Consider the following 22,705-nt stretch of genomic DNA (forward strand, 5'->3'; position numbering starts at 1 on the left):
AAAACGGAATCCCCTTAACCGTAAAATAAAGATAACTGATTGCCGCCCCCGATTTTTTTTTCTGTCAGCATAGCTCATGTAGTTTGGCGGTAGTCCTGCTCATCCAAACGAAGTGACATCCAATTTGCATGATGCACACGTGGATTATACGTCGTCAAAAATTTGGATAGTTACGAATAATAAAGAAATCACTATTTTCATTACTTGAAAAAAAAAACAAGACCTTTCTATTGTTTTACAAGTATAAAAATGAGTCTTGAGTCTTTATTAAAACGCCTGGGACAAATTGTACAATTCCAGTATTATTGTTCTAGGTTTAACTTTTCTTAAGTGAGTATCCATAATTTAGAATCTACAAAACTATGTTTCAAGAGGAGTCTATATCCAGCGGTAAGTGACACGAGAAGCCTGGAAGCAGATATTTGGGAAAAAATATTTTATTTTCTGAATTACAAAACCACGTTAACTAGAAAAGAAACTGTGCTTTGGCGCTTTCTAGTGGCATTTGTTGATGCAAATATGGTGCTCTGAAGATTTATTTTTCAGCTCGAGGCCAATGAACACATTCGTACACAGGTAAAAAAAAAAACTAAAACAACTTGAAGAGATGCTTTCACCGCATTTAACAGGAAGCTGATTTCTGTCCATAGCTTAGAGTAGACTCACAAAACAAGCAAACAAATTGGAAAACACGACAAATAACACAGACAGATAATTTACAGGGTGCTTATATGTCACTACAACCATCTTCAACTGAAATAAATGTGTTCAAAACACTCTTCTTTTTATTTTATTACTCAACAGTTATAACAGTTGTGGCATTCAACAATGTTTTTGATGCTAATGTGAGTTTCTGATGCACCTGAAATTTGACTTACACTATTTTCTTTAATAAAAGTGAAGTCAAAACGTCAATGTCATTTAGTAATCATGTGCTATTGTTTAGGCGTTAAGTAGATGTAATGATAACATGCTAACCAACTCTGCTCATTATCCAAAATACAGATGTTTAAATTACACTATATACACTAGCCTTGATCAATAAAACTATAATTTGAATAACTAAAAATAATCACAACTCCAACAAATCGTTTTTAAAATGGAAAATATTTGTACATTCAATACAGAAGTAAACTGATACTTATAGAGCATGAATAAAATGGAAAATATTTGTACATTCAATACAGAAGTAAACTGATACTTACAGAGCATGAATATTTAAAGCCAGAATTAAGACCTTTGCTTAAGCAATATTCTAGCAATATTCTCAAAGATTCCATGTGTATAAATGCTGTATGAGCACAGATAAAATAATAATTATATAGTGTTTCCTCCCCACTTCATGCTTCACTTTTTGCAGCATCCGCGCTAAGTGTATTTTTTTTATTTATTTTTATTTTTTTAAAGACAGTCACCTCAATTTACTGCAATAACACTCCCACACCGAGTCCTAACATGGAGGTAGAAGCAATCTAACAGCCTGTTAAAACTCGGTCTTGTTCAACTGCCAATGAAGGCACTTTCGCTTAAAACGAAACCACTGCGCCATTGTGAGGAACGAAGGGGAGTGGTAGTGTTTGGTGGCCGCGGGGAGAGTTATGGGCGGCTCACAATGCTCCAGCGCACTGTGCGTAGTGTGTTGTGAAAGAAAAAGTTTGTGCCCAAAGGAGTAGGTTTGTGCCTATTCAACCTCCGTACTATGAGTTAGGAGATCACTTGGGACTGGAAAGAAAGGTAGCCAGGGTTTTATTAAGGAAACTTAACTGTAAGATAAAAAAAACAAAACAAGGGAAGACTGTAATAATAAATAAATATGACACAAGCCAACAGGCCACCTTGGAATGGTCAGCGGCCAAAAAGAGGGCACATACACTATACAGTAGATGGACAACCATGCACACCTAAAAACACTTTGGTGTTTTCAATTAACCTCACATGCACGTGTTTGGAATATGGGAGTAAGATGGAGGACATGACAGACGTGCAACGCAACTTGCATTGTGAAATCAAGAACAGAATGCGTTCCCCAACAAATGGTACACCAGTGACAGCACGTAGCTCAGTTGTATGATGGAAAAGAAACTTCTGATCCGTATCCCGATGTCTCCGAGTTGATGGTCATCTTAGAATCTTGATTAGTGCTGAGTTGAAGCTGAGAGAGCCATTCCGGGACTTTATCCATCCCTTGGATGGATCCACCCACTGCAAATGAGGATGTCACATTTTAATGCATATGCATTGATGACATTGTTTGGACTGATACAATATGTGAGGTAACAATTTAAATGCATGCTTATTATTTTGCTAAATAGTAAAGGGAGACTATTGAAATTGTTTCATTTGAACAACAGAAGTGCAATAACTAATTGATTAATCAACAATCAATCAAGAATGAAAATGAATATTTTCATTATTAATTATGCATTTAGAGATGAAATTACCGGCCTGAAGAGAAAGAACCCTGAGGTAGAAAAAAAAGTCCTGCAGATCAGCCATTATTTAAAAAGAAGATACCGGTAGTTCAAATCCCTACCTGCTAACAGTTGTTGTGTTAACACACAGAGGTGTCAGGTATTATTTTGAAAGGAACGAACAAAAACGCTAACATCCACACTACGTTTACGTACAGCTGGGGATTCCGAAGTCCATGCTGCTCCGAAGATTTTGCATTGACAACATAATCTTCTTGTTAAGATCGTCAATCTGGTTTTCAATATCTCCCAGCAAAGTCTTCTTCTTGCCCTTGGGCTTGCCACCTGTGCCTGTTTGAAAAAACAATCAACCAAACATGAAAATCAAGGGATATCAAGTTGGCCGATCATAAAATTAAAGAATACTCACTCAATGCCAAAGGAGACGTAAAAATGGCCCGTATGTCCTCGTGTAGCTTCTCCAGGTCCTCCTTGTGGTCTTTTAACAGCTGTAGCTCTTTATTCAGTAACGCCTGCTTTATGACATGTTGAACTGTTTGTTTTAGTCTTATTTTCTGGAACTTTTCGTCAATCCTAAGGTAGATGTCATTTATTGCGGGGTGGTAGAGGCGGCCCTGGTTTTTTCCTGATATGTCCTCGATCTTGGTAAACAGCTGGTGGTGCTGGCTGGCGTCGGATGTCTCCGCGATGTTCAGACAGTGGTATTTATTTGCACACTTGTCCACCAACCATCTGAGCTCTTTTTCCCTGGCGAAGTAGTCCTCCACGGTTCTGTCTCCCAAGGTGTCCTTGTTTGCGAACAGGACCATCGTGTGCTTCCAGATATTGTCGCCAAAGAGCTTGAGATGATCCTCCAGGGCGTCCTGGCTGGCCCGGTTGAATTTAACATCCAAGGAAATCACGATCAGAACGGCGTCGAAGCCCTGAGGGATCAGGGTCACGCTGCGGGCTATTTCTCGGTCCCGCTGCAAGGTGCACTGCGATTCCGCGTACCAGCCGGGGGTGTCGACTACTGTGACGTGCCTGCCGGCGACGTTCGCGTGATTGGCCATGCAGCGGCCGTCCGGTTGGGTTGGGAACTCGCTGCACCGCAGGAGGCAATTTGCTACGGTTGTCTTTCCTGCCATACTCTCGCCAAGTATCAAAATTCTCAGCTCGTTCAACTTTTTAGCAGCATCTGCGAGGTGAGAAAAGGTTCAAAGGTTACTTTTTTAAGTTTGACGCAAACACCGTGGAGTTTGAACCAGACGTGAATGAAAAATCAAGACGTTTTTGGCACTGAAATGCCGCTTCATTTAAAAGATGAGAAAAGATCCACTTTGAAATATGGAGATACTGTGTGTATTCGAAAAAGAAATCTTCAAAGGAACAAAAAGAGGAGCAAAAAAGGTTTGGCTGAGAATTGTGGTTTTGGTTTACAAGATGCAAATGCATTGAATCATATGATTGCACCAGCTCTGAGTCCAACAGAATCAAACTGTTCCACTTCCAAACAAACAGTCTTTGGATGGTTTCCCACCCCACGCATCAAAAACTATACAGAATCATCTTTTGCAAAGCGATGCACACTCCTAAAACACGCCATTCCTGTCAACCTGAGACATTAGGACAGGATAAGTACCTTTCGCCGGCCTGGTGGTCTTGAGTTGATTTCGGAGTTGGACGGCCTTTTCCACTCTTTTCTCTTTCTCCATCAGGGCCTCCAGCATCTTCGGATTGGGCGTAAAATGTTGCGACGCATTCCCCGCCAGAGTCAGGGTGATTTTCTCCAGGAGCTGGTCAACCTGACTTCTGTCATATTCGCTCATGATGTCCAGTACGTGATATAGGTTCCCGCATCTGTCTACCAAAGACTGCAGGGCTTTGCCCTCGCCCTCGATGTACTCTTCGATGCTACGTGAGAAAAGGCAGTCGCCGCGCCTGAACAAAACTAGCGTGTGTTTCCACACGTTTTCCCCGAACAGCTCCGCGTGAGTGACGGCCGCATCCAGGTGCTCGGCGTTAAAGGAAGCATCTGCGTCAATCACCAGCAAGAAGACGTGGGGCCCCGGGCTGCACTTGAACAGACTGTGGAGTATCTCATCCTTGATCATTTCTGGGGTGTCGCACACCGAGTAGCCTTTCTGCCAACCCGGCGTATCCACAATGGTTACTTCCACCCTGCCCACCGAGCCTTGCCGCATGTGGGAAAACAGTGTTACTTCTTCTTCCTGGTCTTTGATTCCCAAGATGGTGTTCCCTACGGTTGTTTTGCCGACAGAGCGACTGCCCAGGAGAATAATACGAAGTTTCTGGATGGGTTTCATTCCTACATTTGTCGGAAGAAGAAAGGAAAACGGGAGATGGTTATTTTCGAGTTACTACCTCCGAGACTATAGCGTAAGTGCTTCTGAGCGACCGTACCATTAACGAGCTAGGATTAGGATATGGCTTTTTTGAAACAGCTACGGAAGGAGCATGCCAAGTCGCCTCGGGGGTGGAAAAAGATGATGAACAGAGACGGTCGTTTACCTTCGGCGATGATTTTCATTTGCTTTAGTTGTTCCAAAGCCCGCTTCAATCTCTGTTCAGCCTTCTGCGCTACCTCTTCTTGCTTCTTCTTAATGGTTTCGATCATCAGTTGGTCTAGCCTGTAAAAAGCGTCGCCGTTTTCATCTACCATTTCTTCAATTTTCTCCATCAGTTGCGTGACTTGCGACAAGTTTCTCTTGTCCTTGTTGTTGAAGACGTGGTATCTGTCACGACACTTTTCAATCAGCCAGATGAGGGCTTCGCCCTCTCTGGCAATGTGTTCCTCAATGGTCTTGCTGCCCAGATAGTCACCAAAGGTGAACAGCACCATGGTGAACCCCCACGCTCGATCCCCCAACATCTTCATGTGTTCTTCAATGGTCTTTCTTTGCTTGAAGGAGAAACTGGAATCTGTGGCTATGACGAGGAGAAAAACATGTGGCCCGGGCAGACACTTGGAGGCGTGGAGCCTGAATTGTTGCTTGTCACTTTCGGTCATCTCTCTGAGGGAAGAATGTTTCCATCCCGGAGTGTCTACCACCACCAGGCGCCGGCCCTGCACTATTTCATGTCTGACTTCGGACTGGGCTGTTCGAATGCGACCGCACTCGAACAATTCTTTTCTCAGTATGGTGTTTGCCGATGAGCCTTTCCCATCCCGTCTAGCCCCGATCATGACCAGTCTTCTCTCGGGCAGGTCTTGCATGCCTGGGAATCAGAAATTCTTGACGTTATAGCTGATCAACACGATCGAGCAGAATTATAAAATCAATCTATTTACTATAGAGCTAATATTTCTCTTTTCAATAGCCTATCAGTCTGTCTATCTATCTGGAAGCAGGTGGCTAGCTAGCTAAATGGAGCGCTAGCTAAGGAAGGCTAGCAAGCAAATTCAATCTGGGCTAGTTTCCTCTTGATGTGTTATCACTTACTGTTGATGATTTTCAATCATTTAGATTAGTTACATCACCTAAAATCATCAAGTAAAAAAACAGCAAACCAGTAAAAATGAAACCAAATTGCACACTTTAATACTATTTACAATTCTACTGTTTTGTAACACAGTGTATAATCACGGAACCTTGACAACATAAGGTTAAAAAAAATCACAAAAAATTAGGTAAGCAATGGCTTTTGTCTTTACTGATTCATGTTTATTAATACAAAATGAAATCAAAGACAGCACAAAGGACCACCGGCTTTGAAAATCAGTATAAGAAAAATTGTAAGTCTTAACGACAGCAAATTGAATCGTGTTCAAAAAGAATAGAAGGAAGTGAAAGACTCGGTTCTTTCCAGCCCTACCCAATAGACTAAGGTTTCAGTTGGAACAGAAAGAATGCCAATTACACTCTTTCACTTACATGGCCTTTCTTTGTGCCAGCAATGCAAACTTTTCACTCATTGACTGTTTATTGGGTTTTGATGACGTACTCATCAAGCAAAGGATACGGTTTCTGATTGATTTGTGTCCCCCCAACTTTTTAAACAGAGGTTAGTCTGTTTAATACATCAAATGAGTCTGTGTGCTCTGCTGACTGTAATCAACAAGGCTTTGGTTTTTCAGGTCTTACGGGTTTGTCAGTGGTTATGCCCAACAATAGGAAGAAAACATACCTTAAAAGAGACATGTGAATATCAGATTCTTTTTTTCACAATTAAAGAAAACACAGTAAGAGCAAAAATTTTACATGGCTATCATGTTGACAAGGTCATGTCTATGAATGAGTAAGGGAGTAAACTCACCTTCCTCATCTGCCATTCTTTGTAAAAATGAAATCACTCCCAAATGAAAGTAAATGTCAGCTGTAGTCCACGGCGAGGAATTCTGGCCAATCTCTCTTTTCTTTCCCGTAAACGGTTTAAAAGTAAGGTACTGCGCTCGTTTGGAGATAGACAGCAGTCTACCTCTCCTTGTTCAACAACTTGTTCACTCAGTAACGATTAGGGGGTGTTTCCCGTCATGAGAGCGAAGAATCTTGTCAGGTCAGTTTTTTTCTATTTGATTCTTTTGTTCATGTTTCTTGTGCATTCATATATACAGTATATACATACATATATATATACATACATATATACATATATATATATATATATATATATGTATGTATATATATGTATATATATATGATCACTATATGCTATGAATGATTATTTTATTGACCCATTGTTAAGGCATTCATTCAACAATTCTCTTTACATTGCTTTGTTCTATGCTGTATTCTGATTCATAATGTGTTGTGAACTTTGCAAGCTGAGTCATGATTAGGTATTACTTGAGCAACTGAGACGTCATTTTCAGTCTACAGAAAGTGGGATGGCCGCCCCCGAGATTTCCCTGATTCATTTGTATTGTACAAACTTAATATTAATCAGTACGATGTTTGGACTAAGAAAGCCGCATAGAATTTATTATTGTCGAGAAAAGTTTTGACGGAGTCCCTTTTTAAATGATACAGGAGTGGTACAAAAAGTCGTTGGTGAATCAAGGAGATTCAAACAAGACATGCAACTGCTTACTTACCACATTAAGGCACTATGCAACAGGTGTCAAAGTCAGGACCTCGAGGGCCATTATTCTGCATGTTTTAGATATTTCCATCTGTCAACTCATCTGATGATCAGGATCGTTATCAGGCTCCTGCAGAGCTTGCAGACGCACGATAACCAAGTTGCAAGCTTTGCAGGTGCCGCTCTGCTAGTGCACTTGATAGGACATTAAACTGGGCAACAGTTACAGTCACCACTGAAATGGGGTCGAGTGCCAACACAAAACTAAGACTCTGCCAAAGGGTAAAAAGACACAGTAAAAACGATCGTTGCAATTAAGTACAAGGAACAAGCTGAAAGTGAAAGTGCGTCGCTAAGTGGAAAATTCCAAATCAAATAAAGGAGGCTCAACAAATCAAAAAGCAATCAGCAACAAAAATTCAAATTGGCCAAATGTCCAGATGGCATCAAATATTGATTTGGAAAGAAATGTGTTTCTTGCAAAAATTCAAATTGAGTCATTTGAAAATTAGGCCGTTGATGAAATCAGTGTAAATAATACCCTATATTGTACCATTCTGTCCTTTACTGCATATTACTTAGCTTCAAGTCCATGACAGAGTGGAGTGGGGACCTTCATTTGCCCGGATATAGCAGGTTGGACATCTCCATCCAGGACAGATCCCACTGTACCTCCGTCACATCCTGCTTGGTGGCAGGAAGACCGGCTACAGGAGTTTCCTCTCCAGAAACTGTCCAACAGCTGTGCATGTAAAGCATTTTATACCTTCAAAGGAATTATTAAAAATGTGAGCGAGAGTCCTGATTGGAGATGCTTTATATTTTTACACACTATCAGGGGGTTGTCGGTTTCTCTATTAACATACACTTTGTGGTTTTCATTTGTCACATATTAACTAAAGAGCTCTTGTCTAGAAGAGGTCAAAGATCATCATTTTTAATATGCCATTTACTGTACCTGAAGTGATGAATTAGCAGGATAGCAAGCAGGATGAAGGTCATCAGAATGCACGAAACAACCACCCATTTCCAGGAGCCTGTTGAAGTAGAGCCACGCTGATCATGTTTTCAGGGCGGATACCAACATCAATTATTAGTATTAGTCAAGGTGGCTGATAACCGATATCTGGAGCCAACGTTCAGTAAACAGATTAATATTGCATCGAAATTTATGACACACATTTTTGGAAGGGCTTTCGCAGGTCTGCAAATCTAATATAATGCAGTCGAATTAAGTGTAGCCTTCTTTTCAAATTGAGAGCAAATTAATTGTAACATGAAACAACTACCTGATAGTTTCCTAACTCCTTTGCAGACCCTTGTATGCTTTTATTTTTTTAAGCTTCATACAGATGCAAATTGTCATTAGTGACTCGTTCTTTGGAGGACAAGCCGAAAATAAAACAGATGATGCACACAATCTATTTTCTGGAATTATTGAATAAAATATGCCCAGAGATTTTTTTTTTTATCCTATGGTTAGTTAGGGCTTAATTGGCTGAAAAAAAACATTGGGGATACATCAATGAAAACTGGTTTAGAACCATAGTTTTAGACAACCTACATCTTTGTTGCAAAATTCTAAAAATAAAAATAAAACGTTCAGGGATCTCCCAATGTCAATGTCGATAATCTGTTGATTCCCAGTTAGAAGAAGCAGTTACATACAGTACATGTATTGACGAGTTTACCAGTCGTGGAACCAGGTGTCATATCCACAGATGAGTTGCCTAAAACACACACCCAAAAAAACCACCACCATACAGTATATCAAGTGAAATGGGAGAAAATCCAAAAGTGGCGATGTCTTACTTTTGACTGCTAACCAGCTCCGCGGGCTCTCCAGCTTTCCATCCTGTGACGCGCACTTGTAAAAGCCTTCGTGCACCTTTGTCACATTCTCAATGGTTAGTTTTGTTTCTGTGCCAGGACCAGAAGTGTCATTGGACATTTGGATGCCGTTCCTGAAGAACGTAGTCATTGTGCGGTTTTCTTTGCGGTAACAACAAGCTAAGACTATCCTGCTACCGTGCGGTACAGGGAAGGCGGGGGTCCTCATGATGACCGGTCCAGCTGAGGGACAAGGACGAGTCAGAAAAATGACAATTTACCACGTTTATATCTCTGTAAAGACTCACAGGTAACAATGATGCCGACCGCGCTGCTGCGGCCTTCGGCGCCCTCGCACCAGTACAGCCCACTGTGACCCTTCGTAGCAGAGATCACACAAGTGCGAGATGTGCCTGATTTGACATCACTGCCTTGTGATAAACATGCAGCGGTTTTGAAATCAGCAGTCTTTGTCAGGTGGATGGTGGAGCTTTGTCTCAAGATCCAAGCAGAGGAGTTAGTCAGGGTCTCAGGGCACCGCAATGTAAAGGTCTCCCCTACAAACATCTGCCTGCTGTTTGGGCTCAGACTCAATGAGGGTGGAGACAGCTCTGAGACACACACACACACACACACACAAAAGACTGTCAAATGAATTTCTTACCCTAACAGTACAGTGGAAACACCTAGGTGTAAAATGTGGGAGGTTTTTTACTTTCTGAACCGGTATTTCCCGTCTGCTCAACCGCCAGAGCCTCACTGACAAGAATTGTACTTGACAGAACGGATGACTGGATGGATTTCATAGTTGTATGGCGCCTCCAAGTGTGTCAAAAGGTTCATTGAGACATCTTCCTGACTTTTGGCTGTCAGTAACGGTTGCCAAAACACTGTGACAACGCCAGCGAAGCTTTACTCACCTGATATAATCAGTGTAACCGGACTGCTTAGGAGCTGCACGGTGGTATTATCGTGGGAGCGTTGGGCCCGGCACCAGTACCTCCCGGCGTCTTCCCTCGTGGCGGCGGTGATGGAGTAGCTGGCGCCGGACAGCAGGTGTCGGAGGTTCTTCTCCATCCGGGAGGCACCGGGCTCATTCCGGAACCAGCTGTAGCGCCACTCCAAAGTGAAATTGAATTCCACCGTGCAGCGCAGAAGCACACATTCGCCGAGGAAGACCTTCGTCCCCGGCGGCCACAGGGTCACGGTGACCTTCCAGTCCTCTGGGTTGAAAGTTTGATGGTGACTCAAAGTTGAAAGTGAGATTCTAGGACATCCTTCACACAAGGCTAATGCATGTCTAATAGGGGGTAAAAAGGGGTGCGGAATGGCCATGCCGGGCAATTTTAGAAATACTCAAGGTTGGACAATTCCCACATTAGTAAAATACATTTTTGAACACGTTTTTCTTTGGTTTATTTGCTGTTTAACCAAGTGAGGTCATTTCTCATTAAAATTCAGAACTGCTGAATAATGTCCTTGGGACCCAAAGAAGCACAATGCGGGGAAGGAAATCAACTTCATTTGCATTAAATTTGTGACTTCCTCCCAAACAGCCCCGCCTAAGCTCTAAATTCCCAGTGACAAACTATCATGCATTTTTAATTTAATTTCCCATAAATGATCACAAATACCGTGAATTCCTATAGAAAGTTCACAGCTATACTTTCCTTGCTAGTATGTAAATGTAATTTTCTTGCAAACAAAAAATGAAATGAGCCACCGGGATCATATTTAGATTCGTGCCTTGAGATACGAGTGACCCGCTCATAAGTTTTAGTTTAGGTATGAGCTACTTGTGAACCCAAAACAAACTGGCACATATTTAACGATGAATTAAAAAGAGGCTTTATTGCCACTCACATTTGGCGTTTACTTCAGGCGAAACAAATGAAATTACACGTTGTGTGAAAACGAAACTTCACTTAGCTTAATGTTAACAACGCGAAACTCGGTTGACAATCTAATTTGCATCATCAGACACGGTTTTAAGTCAAAGGGTGTTTAAACATGAGCAGTAGACCAACACGTTTAGACAGGCAATACAACATTAATGTACTCACAGACAATAAGTATTGAGCATTTATCCTGAATAAAACGGCATTTTCATTTTTCTTAATTACTTGATACAAAGTTTATTCTTCCTTGTTTGTCTGCAGTTCAAGTTTACACTAATATACCGCCCCTAGTGGTCAAAGAGGGCAAGTATTAACTTACATCGGACAAACGGTTTTTTTTCGTCACATGTATAGAACTATCTTGATCCTGTTATTTTTTAAACTTCTATCTTAAGGCACCTCTGTGTTGTAGTAAAATTGTTTACGATAATTTTTTTTTACAAATTGTTATATTGTGAACATTTAACCAGGATGATACGCTCCATTTTTATCAGTTTCATTCGCTGCCATTACAAGCAGTTCAATGACGCAGGGAATTTCTAGTTTCTGCTCTTACCTTGAGATGCTGCGACAAGAAGTACAAATGTTGCTGCACCTGAAACAAGGAAAACTGTTTCATTCACAGGCCCACACAGAGCTTCTCCATACTGTGTAATTTCAAAGAGGAAAAAAAGACTAAGTATTGAAAAAAATAACTGCAAAATAAATGTCATGTTGATGCCAAACACTGATTTTCCAGTTGTCATAAAAGCTCTGCAAATTCAATTTGCTTTATGTTTTAAAGCTTTATTTGCAGGGCTTCTTAAGTCTGGACCAGTTGCACACACACACACTTACACACACACAGTTGTAGTGATCCTTGTGAGCCTTTTACACATGTGATGTAACGCAGGACAGCCTCTCACTCCTTAATGAATCTTTTACACGGACTAGTTGTCCCCATGGGAGTGCCAGGAATGTGCGCGTACTTGCTGTATTTTCCTCTGTCTACTTTTCTCTTATGACACACAAACAAACACATACACACACTCAGTTTTTGGCAATACCTTGCTTGAAGGCTGAATTAAAAAAAAAAAAAAAAGAGTATCATTTCAATAAAATAACTTTTCCTGACAACCAGCCTATTCATTTGTATCCACTGTTGTGTCCATTTTGTTTCAGCTGAACAGAAAATGGAATTGCAAACACATGAGACATCTCTAGAAAGGCCAGGATGTCCTCTACTGAGCACACTAGGACTTTGAACAGTAGCTCCCATTAGTCAAAAGAGACAGTGTAGACCAAAAACAGATATCCATTGCTGTGGACACAAATGAAGAAACCGGGTCTCAGGAGGACATTTTTACTCACCCAGTAATGATGAGATGAGGATAATATTCATTCTGCTCCACGTTTTGGAATCTTTTGCACAAAAAGTCAGATTTGGGGAGAGTTGTATTTGATGAAAAAAATATATATATTGTCAATCTCATGTGTTGATTTTTGGGAGCGTCGATATAAGGCAAAAGGCAATGACAGTGGGCAGTCACAACAGCTAGAGATGGACATCTTGGTGGAGACATTTCCTTCCTGTGACAAACAGCAAACAGGCGGAGCGTCAGATAAGAAAGAAAAAACTCGAAGCAGGGAGGTATGGGGTTAAAGAACCTCAACAGCACTTTGAATGTTTATTTTAATCAAAAATTAAGATTTAATTACACATTTTACTTGATGAGTTTCACTTGAAGACGAGAGGACAGAATATAAACTGAGAACAGCCTATTCAATGTGTCCACAGTAGTAGACCTTTGATTTTGCTCTGTATTTTGACTCATTTGAACTAAACTAAATCCTACTGCGCTCACTCGAGGACATCCTGGCCTTTGCATTGATTGAATCGTTTAGTTTATTCATGCTGAATGAAAAACGGTCTAAATCTTACACATTGTTCCATTAAGTGTGACACGTGTGCTCTAAATTGATTGAAAAAAAATATTAATTATATTTTTTTTAATTGTGTAGCACCTGTCCAGTGTATCTCTTTCCTCATAAATCACACATTTTGCGACCTTCGTTTTATTGTTTAATCTTTACCATTGACCGATCAACACGTGTGAGCGTTGTGAATTTTCAAACTAAAGTATATTTCAATTTAAAATGTTGAAAATGGGCTTGCATTCTTTCCTGATGATTTATGATCGAAAGGTCTCCTGCGAAGTCATAATTCCAGGAACACGAGTAGTCCGAAATGTGAACGCATTTTTTAAATTCCCCCTTTCACTTTGATAATCACCCGCAGGTAACCCCTCCCTCACTCCCTCTCCCCTCCCTCCTTTCCCCTCTCCCCCTCCCCTCCCCTCCCCTCCCCTCCCTCGCTTCACATCCATCCTCCCGTAATCCATAGGTTTTCTTCCGGGAAGCTCGGACGCGCTGCAGGAATGCCTGCGAGAGCAACCATTGTTTTGACTGAGGAGCAATAACAAGAGGGCGCCCAACAGAGAAGAAAGAACAAGAAGAAGGAGAAGAAGGAGCAAGGGGGCCAGCCGCTGCAGCCATGGCCGCTAAGGAGATCACCGTTTTTGGCTTCGCGAGTGTGAACAAGGACATCACAGGTGGGTCTTCTTGAGGTTCTGCTTCCCAAACCAACCCCCGCCCTCCTACCTCCTCCTCCTCCTCCTGCTCCTCCGCCTTGCTGCTGGCTCGCATCGGGCATCGTCCGCGCCCCCTTCCCATTTCCTCCGAACACACGCAGTTTGTTACGCGTGACATCTTTTTCGCATGCGTGTGCAGATGCATGCAGGGGGAGAACGTGGAGCCTAACGAGCAGCTTGATTATAAAGCCCCCTTGCACGGGATGAAATTTGGATTAATAAAAGAGGTCAGGATCATTTGGGAGCGATTTATTACATCTCCAGCTGATTAGACGCATTTAAAGTGTGTCCTTTCTGTTTTTTTCTGCAACCACTGTGTGAAAAAAGGGAGGGGGTGCTCGAAGGCAGATGTTCAATGCATCTTGTCAGCACTAATACCTTAGCAAGGCCAAAGTGTTGAAATACTCTGAGATTTTGTTTCTGCTATTTTCACAATCGTATCTGTGTGAGCGCAAATAAGACTGGCTGGTGCTGTGTTAATTACTTCTAATGGCTCTTAGAGTCGCACCGTGATGATAGAATCAAGCATCGCTTCATTCAAATCGCCCTCCACCCTCCTGGAAAAAAAACGGAGTGGGCTGCTCCGGAGTTGGGGGACCCCCCGTAGGCTGGCACAAGGCCGTCGAAAGCGGCCATTGTCAAATGGGGTGACATTGCTGTCAGTTGAATATTTCTGTCATTAAGTCCCCTGAAGGGTAATACGGTTGACACATCTGCTTCACAGTTAAGAAGTCCCAAGTTGGAACCGCAGTTTGCATGCTGCCACATTTCAAAAACGTAAATCTCTAAATCGTACCTCTGGGTATGAATGAAGACAATTCCATACGCGAGAGGATTTCTGCAGGTATCTGCTAGTCTTATTTAATGTTTTTTTTTTTTTCAATGCATAAGCAAATTTTTCAAACTCTGACTCCAAACTTGAATACAAAAATCCCATTTTCAGATGTGTATTACAGCCCAGTGGTTCTCAAATGTGTTTACGAGTACCCTGAAGGCACTTCATGGGTGCGTAAGATTTTTATAGTGTCTGCTGATGCCAGTCTACAAATCTACTTGAATGCAGTGACATTAACAGAGCAGTTTTCTTTCCTAATTGAGAGCAAATTAAATAGAACATGAAGCATCTTTTTGCTTAATTGTTTTATAGTGACATTGTATGCTTTTGTTTTTGTTCTGTACTGGTGTACATCTGTCACTAATGACTCAATTTTCCAGCAGACGAGCCAGAAATAAAAGAGATGAAGTTACACGATCTATGTTCTAAAGTTGCGAAATATAATACGCCTAATAATACCACTAAGTTTGTTCAGTACTTCCAAAGTTAGCAAATGACTCTGTTTCAAGTCTTTTTTTGTCCTTAAAAATGCTTAGGAGGTCCTTGGCTAAAAATATTTACATTGTTGACATTGTTTAGTTGTGTTAGCATAAAGGAGGGCCTGAAATTAGCTGGCACCGAATACATTTTGTGATATTGTAATTTAAGTGGCTAATGACACTTCTTCCCTTTTTTCATCCACAGACAGTATCAGAAAGATCATCGAGAAATCAACCATCAAGTTCATTTGCGGAATTAAGCTCGACACTAAGAGTGGCAAAACTGAGGATCGGATTCTGGTAAGTTTTTGGTATTCAGCAGTAAGCTTGTGTAAAAATTGGTCTCGAGACCAAGATCAAACTTGAGACCACTTTTTTAGGGTTGTTTATGACTAAGCAGAAATATATACTGCATATCTTTTTTATTTTCATGCAAATACTAATGTATTTTTTGGACCATAAGCCGCACTGGTGTATAAGCCGCATTGGCAAATATTGAGAAAAAAGGTCAACAAAAAAAGATGCACCGGACTCTAAGCCACAGCTGTTAACATCAGATATTTATGCATGGGATATGGATGTTTTTTCATTTTCTTTTAATTAAAACCTTTTTTAATTGCCTGCTTACAGCAACATCCAACTTGAGCAGACTGAACTTGTCTGCATGTTTAACGCCAACATATTTATAGAAAATGGATGCATTGATGGATATTTTCAACAAAACAGCAACAGAATACTACAGCTTTAAATTGCAGTTCAAACTCTAAATTCATATTTTTATAGCGTCTTATTCAATCTCTCTTTAATTGATTGATTGATTATTTTCATGAACATATAAACTTTGCACAAAATTCATATATAGAATCATATCGTATCGCATCATATCACATTGTATCATATCGTATCATATTGTGTCGTATCATATCGTATCATATCATATATCATATCATTTCCACGTATGATACATGTCAAAAACTTTATACAACTTTTATACAAGATCTTAGTCAATTCATGATCATTTTTATATTTTTAAGACTATATTTTTCAAACTGTTTTTGAGCAGAGACATTGAGTCACATCTTTTCAGATCTTTTTTATAGTTTCATAAAATGACACCTTAAACAGATACACGCATTGCAGATAAGTTCAAATGGAATGTAAGCCGCAGGGCTCAAATCATGAGAAAAAAGTTGTGGCCTATCGTCCGAAAAACATGGTACTCACTATTTGATTAGAAAATTCTGTAAAAAAAAAAAAAAAAAAAAAAAAAACTGCAGATAAATCGCAGGTCTCAAATCATGAGACAAAGGTTGTGTCTTATAGTCCGGCTTATAGTTTCTGCAGGGATATCCGAATATCAAAAATACTCTATAGCCGCAGCCCTAATACAGGCAGTCGGGGGGCACTTTCATCTGTGAATATGGGGCAGAGATGCAAGGTTTCTTTTTTTTGGGGGTTTGCTGGAGTAAAGTAGCGCCAGTTTATCGAGATTCAATCTGGGGCAATCATCTCGCCCGCTATGAACTTGGCAAGGAAAAAGGCAGAGGCTTTGCATCCGCTGCAGCAAAGGATTCAGATCAAGATTTATACCCCGTTCAATCAGTTTTGGTTTTATGACTGAAAACTCACAGCGGCCCCAGTCGTGCAAATAGGCCAATGAGCTTTTATCCCGGTCTGAGCGGGTCCGGCTTTTGGCAGCTTTCGCTTCTCTGTGGATGTGTTAATGATTCATGGTGTGGCAAGAGCAGGGGGTTAATTTTTTCTTTTTTTTCTGCATGCGCAGCCTTTGATTTCCACGCACTTTGATACGTCGAAAAAATCCTTCCAATAACCTCCCTCCAAAGCGCCTCTCATTTACTGCTTTCTTTTTAAAGGACAGCCTGTGTTACGCGGCTCCTGCCGGGCCCTCACGTAGTAGACTTTAGCGCTCGATCCGAGTTTGATCAGTCGCGTTGCTTCGGGGATTTTTAAATGCGCTTCAGTGTCGTGTTGGTAATCCACAAGAACATCGGGTGGGTGGATGTGAGTGCCGAGTCAGATGAATCAAAACGTACCAAAGGTTACCGTGCGCGCTTCGCGTCCCGACATGAAAGTCTTCCGACGAGTTCGGAAGACTTGGGTTTTTTTTTTTGTAGTAGTAGTAATGATGTCCCCCCCGCTGCGTCAGCGCGCTTCACATCCGTTTACTCTTAACTATGCCTCCGACTGCCGACTCATTACTGTAATGTGATACAATCGGGCTTTATGGACTCTGTCTAGCTATTGAGCATGCCTCTCCCGTGCATGTTCGGAAGCAGACTCCTCTCTCGCCACGGAAAAAGCCGGCAGGTGGCGGTTTTCGCAAAAACGCGGCGTCGTACGAGGGCTGCGCGAATATAACCAAAATGATAATCGCGATTATTTTGGTCAATATTCAAATCATGATTATTCATCATTTTTGGTCAAACATGTCTATGTAAAAGCCCTTTAAAAAAAACAGCATATAAACAAGGCTTCAAGGCTTGATACTTACAAATAATAATAATAAACTAAAATAAAGAAATAAAATCAATAATAATGAAAAAAAAAAAACATGCCAAAAACTTGGAACACCCAGCTAACTTACTTGCTGCAAACCAAGGAAAAAAACTATGAGTCAAATTTGAATCAATTGGCAGTCAAGATGTCATTTTCAGTTTTTCAAAATGGCTCTCAATTGAAAGCTTGCGCTCTACATACTAGGAATCAGGTGAGAAACTCAACGCCATTTCACACTGGAAAATAGTGTTAAGGTGAGAAAAGCCAATGCTTTCGTCACGCAAACATGTGGGAAACATTGCCCCCTGGTGGTAGAATGACAAAGTGCTTAACGTTCCATGTACGATAGCAGGCTTTTTAAATGTTAATATCGCCGAGGATCATCTTAATTAATCGTGGCAGCCAATATCGTGATCTCGATTAAAATCCGATTCATTATGCAGTCCTGCGTCATACTAAGCGTCATTGTTATGCATGTAAGAACCTCCATTTTTAAAAAATTCTCCAAAGCACAGAGAAAACATGAAAATGCCCTTGATGGAGTTGGAGGACTTGATTACAGTGGTTGAAGAAAATTTTTTAATCACCTTCATTACACACGAGACATTTAATCAAGCTCTGTCTGACCTTGTAAAGTTGATTTTAGGAGAGTCATCAAACAATAAAATATTCATTTTTGAGTTGCTTCTGTCCCGCATACGCAGTTTAAACTTGGTCACAGTCAGACAAATCCTGGAGGGCAGTGCTTCTAAAATCTCAAGCGTCTCTGCACGATAGCCTAAAACTACAGTGTTTTAGTTTCTTACATGAGATTATAAGAGAGTTACTGCAGATATCAATACATGTAATTTAATGCTTTTGAATCGCCTGACACAAACAGCACTTTTAAGAAAAAAATATTGATATTAATATTGATATTAATACTGCTTCAATCCCAAAGACTCGCATTTTTATGCACTTTACAGAATAGGTAAATACAGAATATATAACACAAAAACACTGATACTATGTACCTCCTGTGAAATATTTTTCAGCCAAGTACCCCCTAATCAATGCAAAGCATTTTGAGAAAAGGAAACTTTAGGAAAAATGTGTTACTAATGAAAATGGGCATCTGTATGAAATTTAACAAAATAAAAACGCACAAGTGTCACTTTAAGACAGTTCAGCAATATGTCGCTTCATTTTCCAGTTGATTTGCTTTTAATTTGAAAAGGAAACTGCATTGAGCCTGTCACACCATTGAAGAAGCAAATTTTGTCACCATGCTCCACCCATAAAAAGCAATGGGAGAAATTGGACATTTTCGCCATTTGGTTTTACAGTAGTAAATTTGAACGGTTTAATTTGTTTGTTCAGTAGCGTTTGTGTGACAGAATAAAGTTCCTATTTTTTCTTGGTAATGGAGGTAACGCAGGGCGAGCCTTTGGTCTTGAGGGAGTGTTTTAGCCGGGCCTTCAGAGTGTATGAAATAAATGATTGGGAGCGACGGCGCAGAAGATGCGAGCAAGAGTAGCAGAGGGCAGCGCTCTTTGCCGCCGGTGGAGAGCATGAACCTGCCAAAGAGTGACCTCTTTGACTCCCCACGAGATGCTACCTGACTTTTTGAGCTGTCGCTCATAAACAAGAATGGATGTGTGCTCTGTTTTCTATCCGCTGTGTTCAAGATATAAGACGGGAGTTAACAAGGTTTGATTGAAATGCAATTCTGGTTAGAACTACAGTATGTCAAATAAGCTTATTTAATTTCTAAGCTAGCTTTGCGTGGCATGAGAGAACCTGACTGGTAGCATAGTAAAAAAAAAAAAAAATCAACTTAACAAAAGTGTAAATAAAGTTATTAAAGGCCGCACTGGAGACATATTTATCTAAATTATGTATTTATGTTACAGCTCCCTTGTTTTCTATGGTTAATGGCGATCAGAAAACTCTACAAAGTAGTATTTGCAGTACTCACCCTTTTCCTACAATGCATTGCGTGTTTTGTTAAAGGGCCAGGCTTAGCTTGTGCTGTCTCAGTCGTTTCCTCATTCATCTGCTCACCCCCTAGCCCCTCCCCCACACATTCGCCTCCGCACAGCTCTGTCGCTCACAGCCACTAGTGCACTGAAAATGCCCTTCTATAATACCATGACTCCGTAGAATGACGTAGAAGGATGAACAGTGGTTTAGGCTTAAGAAAAAATGCCTTCATTTCCAGCGGAACAAGATCGAGCATTAACAGGCTGTTAAACTCCTCAAGATTCCATGTTAGGACCGAGCGTGGCAGTGTGGTAGGCACTGCTGTAAAGTGTCAGTCTTTTGAAGAAAAACACCAAACATTGTATGTATTACATGTTTTTTGACTTGCTATTTTGTAGCAGCGGAGTCTGGCTTTCCTAGCTTAACACATCTCACGACTCAAAGGCTGAAGAAATAATGTCTTCTCCTAAAGCGCTAATGTAAATGTGGTAGGAAGGTTGTGGTGGCTTGTCGAGCCCAAGGCCACTTTGTGCAGATATACGAGCCACTTTGACATTTTCTCTTGCCAGACATATCACTAATGATACATCTTTTGTGAGAATGTGAGTCGTACCTTTTTTTTTCCCCTTGCCTGAATCCATGAAGTCATCTCCCCCAACATGGAGGCGCTTTTAGACGGATCGATACGTGGACACGGAAAGAAAGCAAGCTAGGAGACACATCCTTACCGTCTTGTTTATTGTACAGATCATTGTTTCCGTCCTATCATAACCATTAAAACTCTCGGGGCTCTTTTTTTTTTTTTTTGCTGGGTGGTGCGATTCAGCAGTAAATCTCTCCACAACTTTGTCTCGCCTCAGGTGCTGGCGACGTGGCGTCTCTACTTCCTGGCGCCCAAGATTCCAGCCAAGGTGGAACGATATACTATACCTTTCCAGATAATGTAGGAATCTTCTCTAACTGAACGTTTGATGACAGGTTGAATCCACGTTTAACTTTCTGGAGATTCGGGCTTTGAATTCACACCCAGATCACCAGGTTAGTATTGACACAATGTGAAGCTTAAAAATTCATTTTAATTGAATTAAAACCATGAATACTATTGTGTTATAGTTTCTTAATAGCTGACAATAGAAAGTTCTATCTGTATTTAGTGTTTTAGGACATAGCGGGGGCAAAATACCGCTCTGGTTATCGATGAAACGGCCCTGACGAAGTGGCCTGCTGATTTAATTGGTCGATATTAGCGTTTTTAAAATTAGGAAGCATCAGCTGATTGAACATTTTTCCCGGTTTTTGCAATATTTTTTTTTTTGGATAAAGTATAATAAAACAGCCAAATGTTTTTCTTGGAATTCAAACCTTTATTATTTTAAGATTTAAAGTAGAAAATAAGAAGTGATGAAAAGCTTGCATCTAATGAGTACGGGGTGACTTTTAGGAACAATTATGGGATGAACATAATACAAATGTGTACTTGCTATGTTATTTCTTTTTTATTCTTTATGATTAAAGTTTATTTTTCAAACATTCTCCTTTCCTTTCTTCTACCTAACAGTGTAATTTTTTGCAACGCAGGTCATTATCGATACTGACAAGTCCACCTGCTGCCTGAGGTTCGAGTCACGTGACCATCTCAACCACGTGGTCAGCCACATCAATTATGCACTCTCACGGATATTCAACAACTCAGTGTTTGCGTAAGACTCGCCAGCTTGTACCTGGAAAACATAATAAGCGGTTGACCCTTAGCTCTACATCTTTACTCTTCTCGTGTTTTCTTGACCTGTGCAGACCGTCCATCTGTCACTCCGACAGCGATCTTTCCGAGGGCAGCAGGAAGTATTCGCCCAGCTCTGAGACTTCGGTGGAAACCCAGCGGGCGTGCGGTAAAAAAAAAATGCTTACATAAACACATACGTTAGTTAGAGTGATCACAACATAGCCTAAAAGGGTTTTTTTATATACTGTACACGCTTCCTCTTACATAAGTCCTATCTTTGTGTAGCTAGCTAGATAGCTAATGAGCTATTTAGCTAGCAAGATAGCTAGCAAGACAGCTAGCTATAGATAGAGAGATAGATAGATAGAAATAACAACACCCACTCAAAACAGTAAAAACCCACTTTGTGGAAATGCAAATTATGGTCAACTTATACAAGTGGAAGTCATCTTTCACACAATTAGTCTCCAGATGTTCTTTTTCACAAAGAAAGAAAGACTTGCTGACGTGTGTTGCCGCCCTCAGGAGGCTTTTCAGAGACCTATGCTGCACTCTGCGACTATAATGGCATCAGCTGCAAGGAGGAAGTGCAGTGGGTAAGTAAGTGCTTTGAAATGTTTCAACAGGCGATGAGTAATGTCAGAGGTTGGAGGAGTTGGGTCACGTGACTTGACTCGAGGCAGGCCCGTCAGCAATTTTAGAACTTGCTAAAGACTTGAAATACCTCACGTGAAAAAGTCTGGCCTGTTTGAATCGTCAAGATCAGGATTTGTCAACATTTTTATTTTATTTTAACAAGGACACACAAATTCTGCCGTTTGACATTCTTTAGCCTGTATCGGGGGTGTCAAACTCATTTTTTTATCGCAGGCCACAATGTATTTTCACGTTATTTTAAGAGCCCGGACATCCAATCCTAGATATCTCCAATCCTAGACCATTTAATACTTAAGTATCTGGAAATGAAAGTACCCAACGTACTTAAGTATCGATTTAACACTCAAGTATCTGGGATTGAATGTCCGGACGTCCCTGGCATTGAATGAGCTAATGTCTCCCCCGTGCTCTAGGATGTGGACACCATCTACCACTCCCAGGATAACCGCGAGTTCAATCTGATGGACTTTAGCCACCTTGAGAGCAGGTGAGGTTATGGAAAAACACACAGGAAAAAAAAAGATCTATCCAAAACAGCTACATAAATAAATGACAAATACCTGTCGGACATCCCCTGCAGGGATCTGGCAGTGATTGTAGCATCGGTGGCATACAACACGTGGTTCACTAAGCTGTACTGCAAAGACCTGCGTTTGGCAAGTGAAAATTAATCCGTGGCTGAATTGTTTTGTTGTTTAGCGAGAAGCTTACGTGTTCATA

At 40.8% G+C, this 22,705-nt stretch overlaps 3 protein-coding genes across 8 annotated transcripts in view; 1 reads left to right on the forward strand and 2 right to left on the reverse strand.

The window, feature by feature from the left end:
- Positions 1 to 421: 421 nt before the first annotated feature.
- LOC148416447 (GTPase IMAP family member 8-like) lies at positions 422 to 7,016 on the reverse strand. The gene is made up of 6 exons (XM_088426147.1): positions 6,690 to 7,016; positions 4,944 to 5,651; positions 4,054 to 4,740; positions 2,842 to 3,609; positions 2,628 to 2,762; positions 422 to 2,202 (listed from the first exon to the last, which is right to left on the reverse strand). The coding sequence occupies exons 1-6, from the start codon at positions 6,703 to 6,705 to the stop codon at positions 2,060 to 2,062; spliced, it is 2,457 nt and encodes an 818-aa protein (XP_088282273.1). The 5' UTR covers positions 6,706 to 7,016; the 3' UTR covers positions 422 to 2,059.
- On the reverse strand, positions 5,953 to 13,875 carry LOC148416448 (high affinity immunoglobulin gamma Fc receptor I-like). Of its 2 annotated transcripts, XM_088426149.1 has the most exons (9): positions 13,823 to 13,875; positions 12,533 to 12,751; positions 11,739 to 11,777; positions 10,205 to 10,507; positions 9,593 to 9,895; positions 9,267 to 9,527; positions 9,146 to 9,184; positions 8,413 to 8,491; positions 5,953 to 8,220 (listed from the first exon to the last, which is right to left on the reverse strand). In XM_088426149.1, the coding sequence occupies exons 2-9, from the start codon at positions 12,561 to 12,563 to the stop codon at positions 8,070 to 8,072; spliced, it is 1,206 nt and encodes a 401-aa protein (XP_088282275.1). In that variant the 5' UTR covers positions 12,564 to 12,751; positions 13,823 to 13,875; the 3' UTR covers positions 5,953 to 8,069. The 2 variants fall into 2 exon arrangements, with proteins under 2 accessions (XP_088282275.1, XP_088282276.1); XM_088426150.1 differs by lacking the exons at positions 11,739 to 11,777; positions 12,533 to 12,751; positions 13,823 to 13,875 and adding an exon at positions 11,348 to 11,400.
- The window catches only part of LOC148416449 (capping protein, Arp2/3 and myosin-I linker protein 3-like), a 39,037-nt gene continuing 29,879 nt past the window's right edge, over positions 13,548 to 22,705 (forward strand). For all 5 annotated transcript variants that reach the window (XR_015867023.1, XR_015867025.1, XR_015867024.1 and 2 more), the window contains exons 1-9: positions 13,548 to 13,773; positions 15,332 to 15,426; positions 20,466 to 20,516; positions 20,584 to 20,643; positions 21,184 to 21,305; positions 21,400 to 21,494; positions 21,854 to 21,924; positions 22,399 to 22,472; positions 22,566 to 22,641. Coding sequence is in view for 2 of the 5 variants with exons in the window: in XM_088426145.1 (XP_088282271.1) it covers positions 13,716 to 13,773; positions 15,332 to 15,426; positions 20,466 to 20,516; positions 20,584 to 20,643; positions 21,184 to 21,305; positions 21,400 to 21,494; positions 21,854 to 21,924; positions 22,399 to 22,472; positions 22,566 to 22,641 (702 nt within the window). In the remaining 3 variants the exon portion in view is untranslated. The remainder of the gene's footprint in view (positions 13,774 to 15,331; positions 15,427 to 20,465; positions 20,517 to 20,583; positions 20,644 to 21,183; positions 21,306 to 21,399; positions 21,495 to 21,853; positions 21,925 to 22,398; positions 22,473 to 22,565; positions 22,642 to 22,705) is intronic.

Source organism: Hippichthys cyanospilos, chromosome 10, assembly GCF_059441005.1.
Source record: "Hippichthys cyanospilos isolate Australia breed blue-spotted pipefish chromosome 10, RoL_Hcya_1.0, whole genome shotgun sequence".
Classification (NCBI taxonomy): Eukaryota; Metazoa; Chordata; class Actinopteri; order Syngnathiformes; family Syngnathidae; genus Hippichthys; species Hippichthys cyanospilos.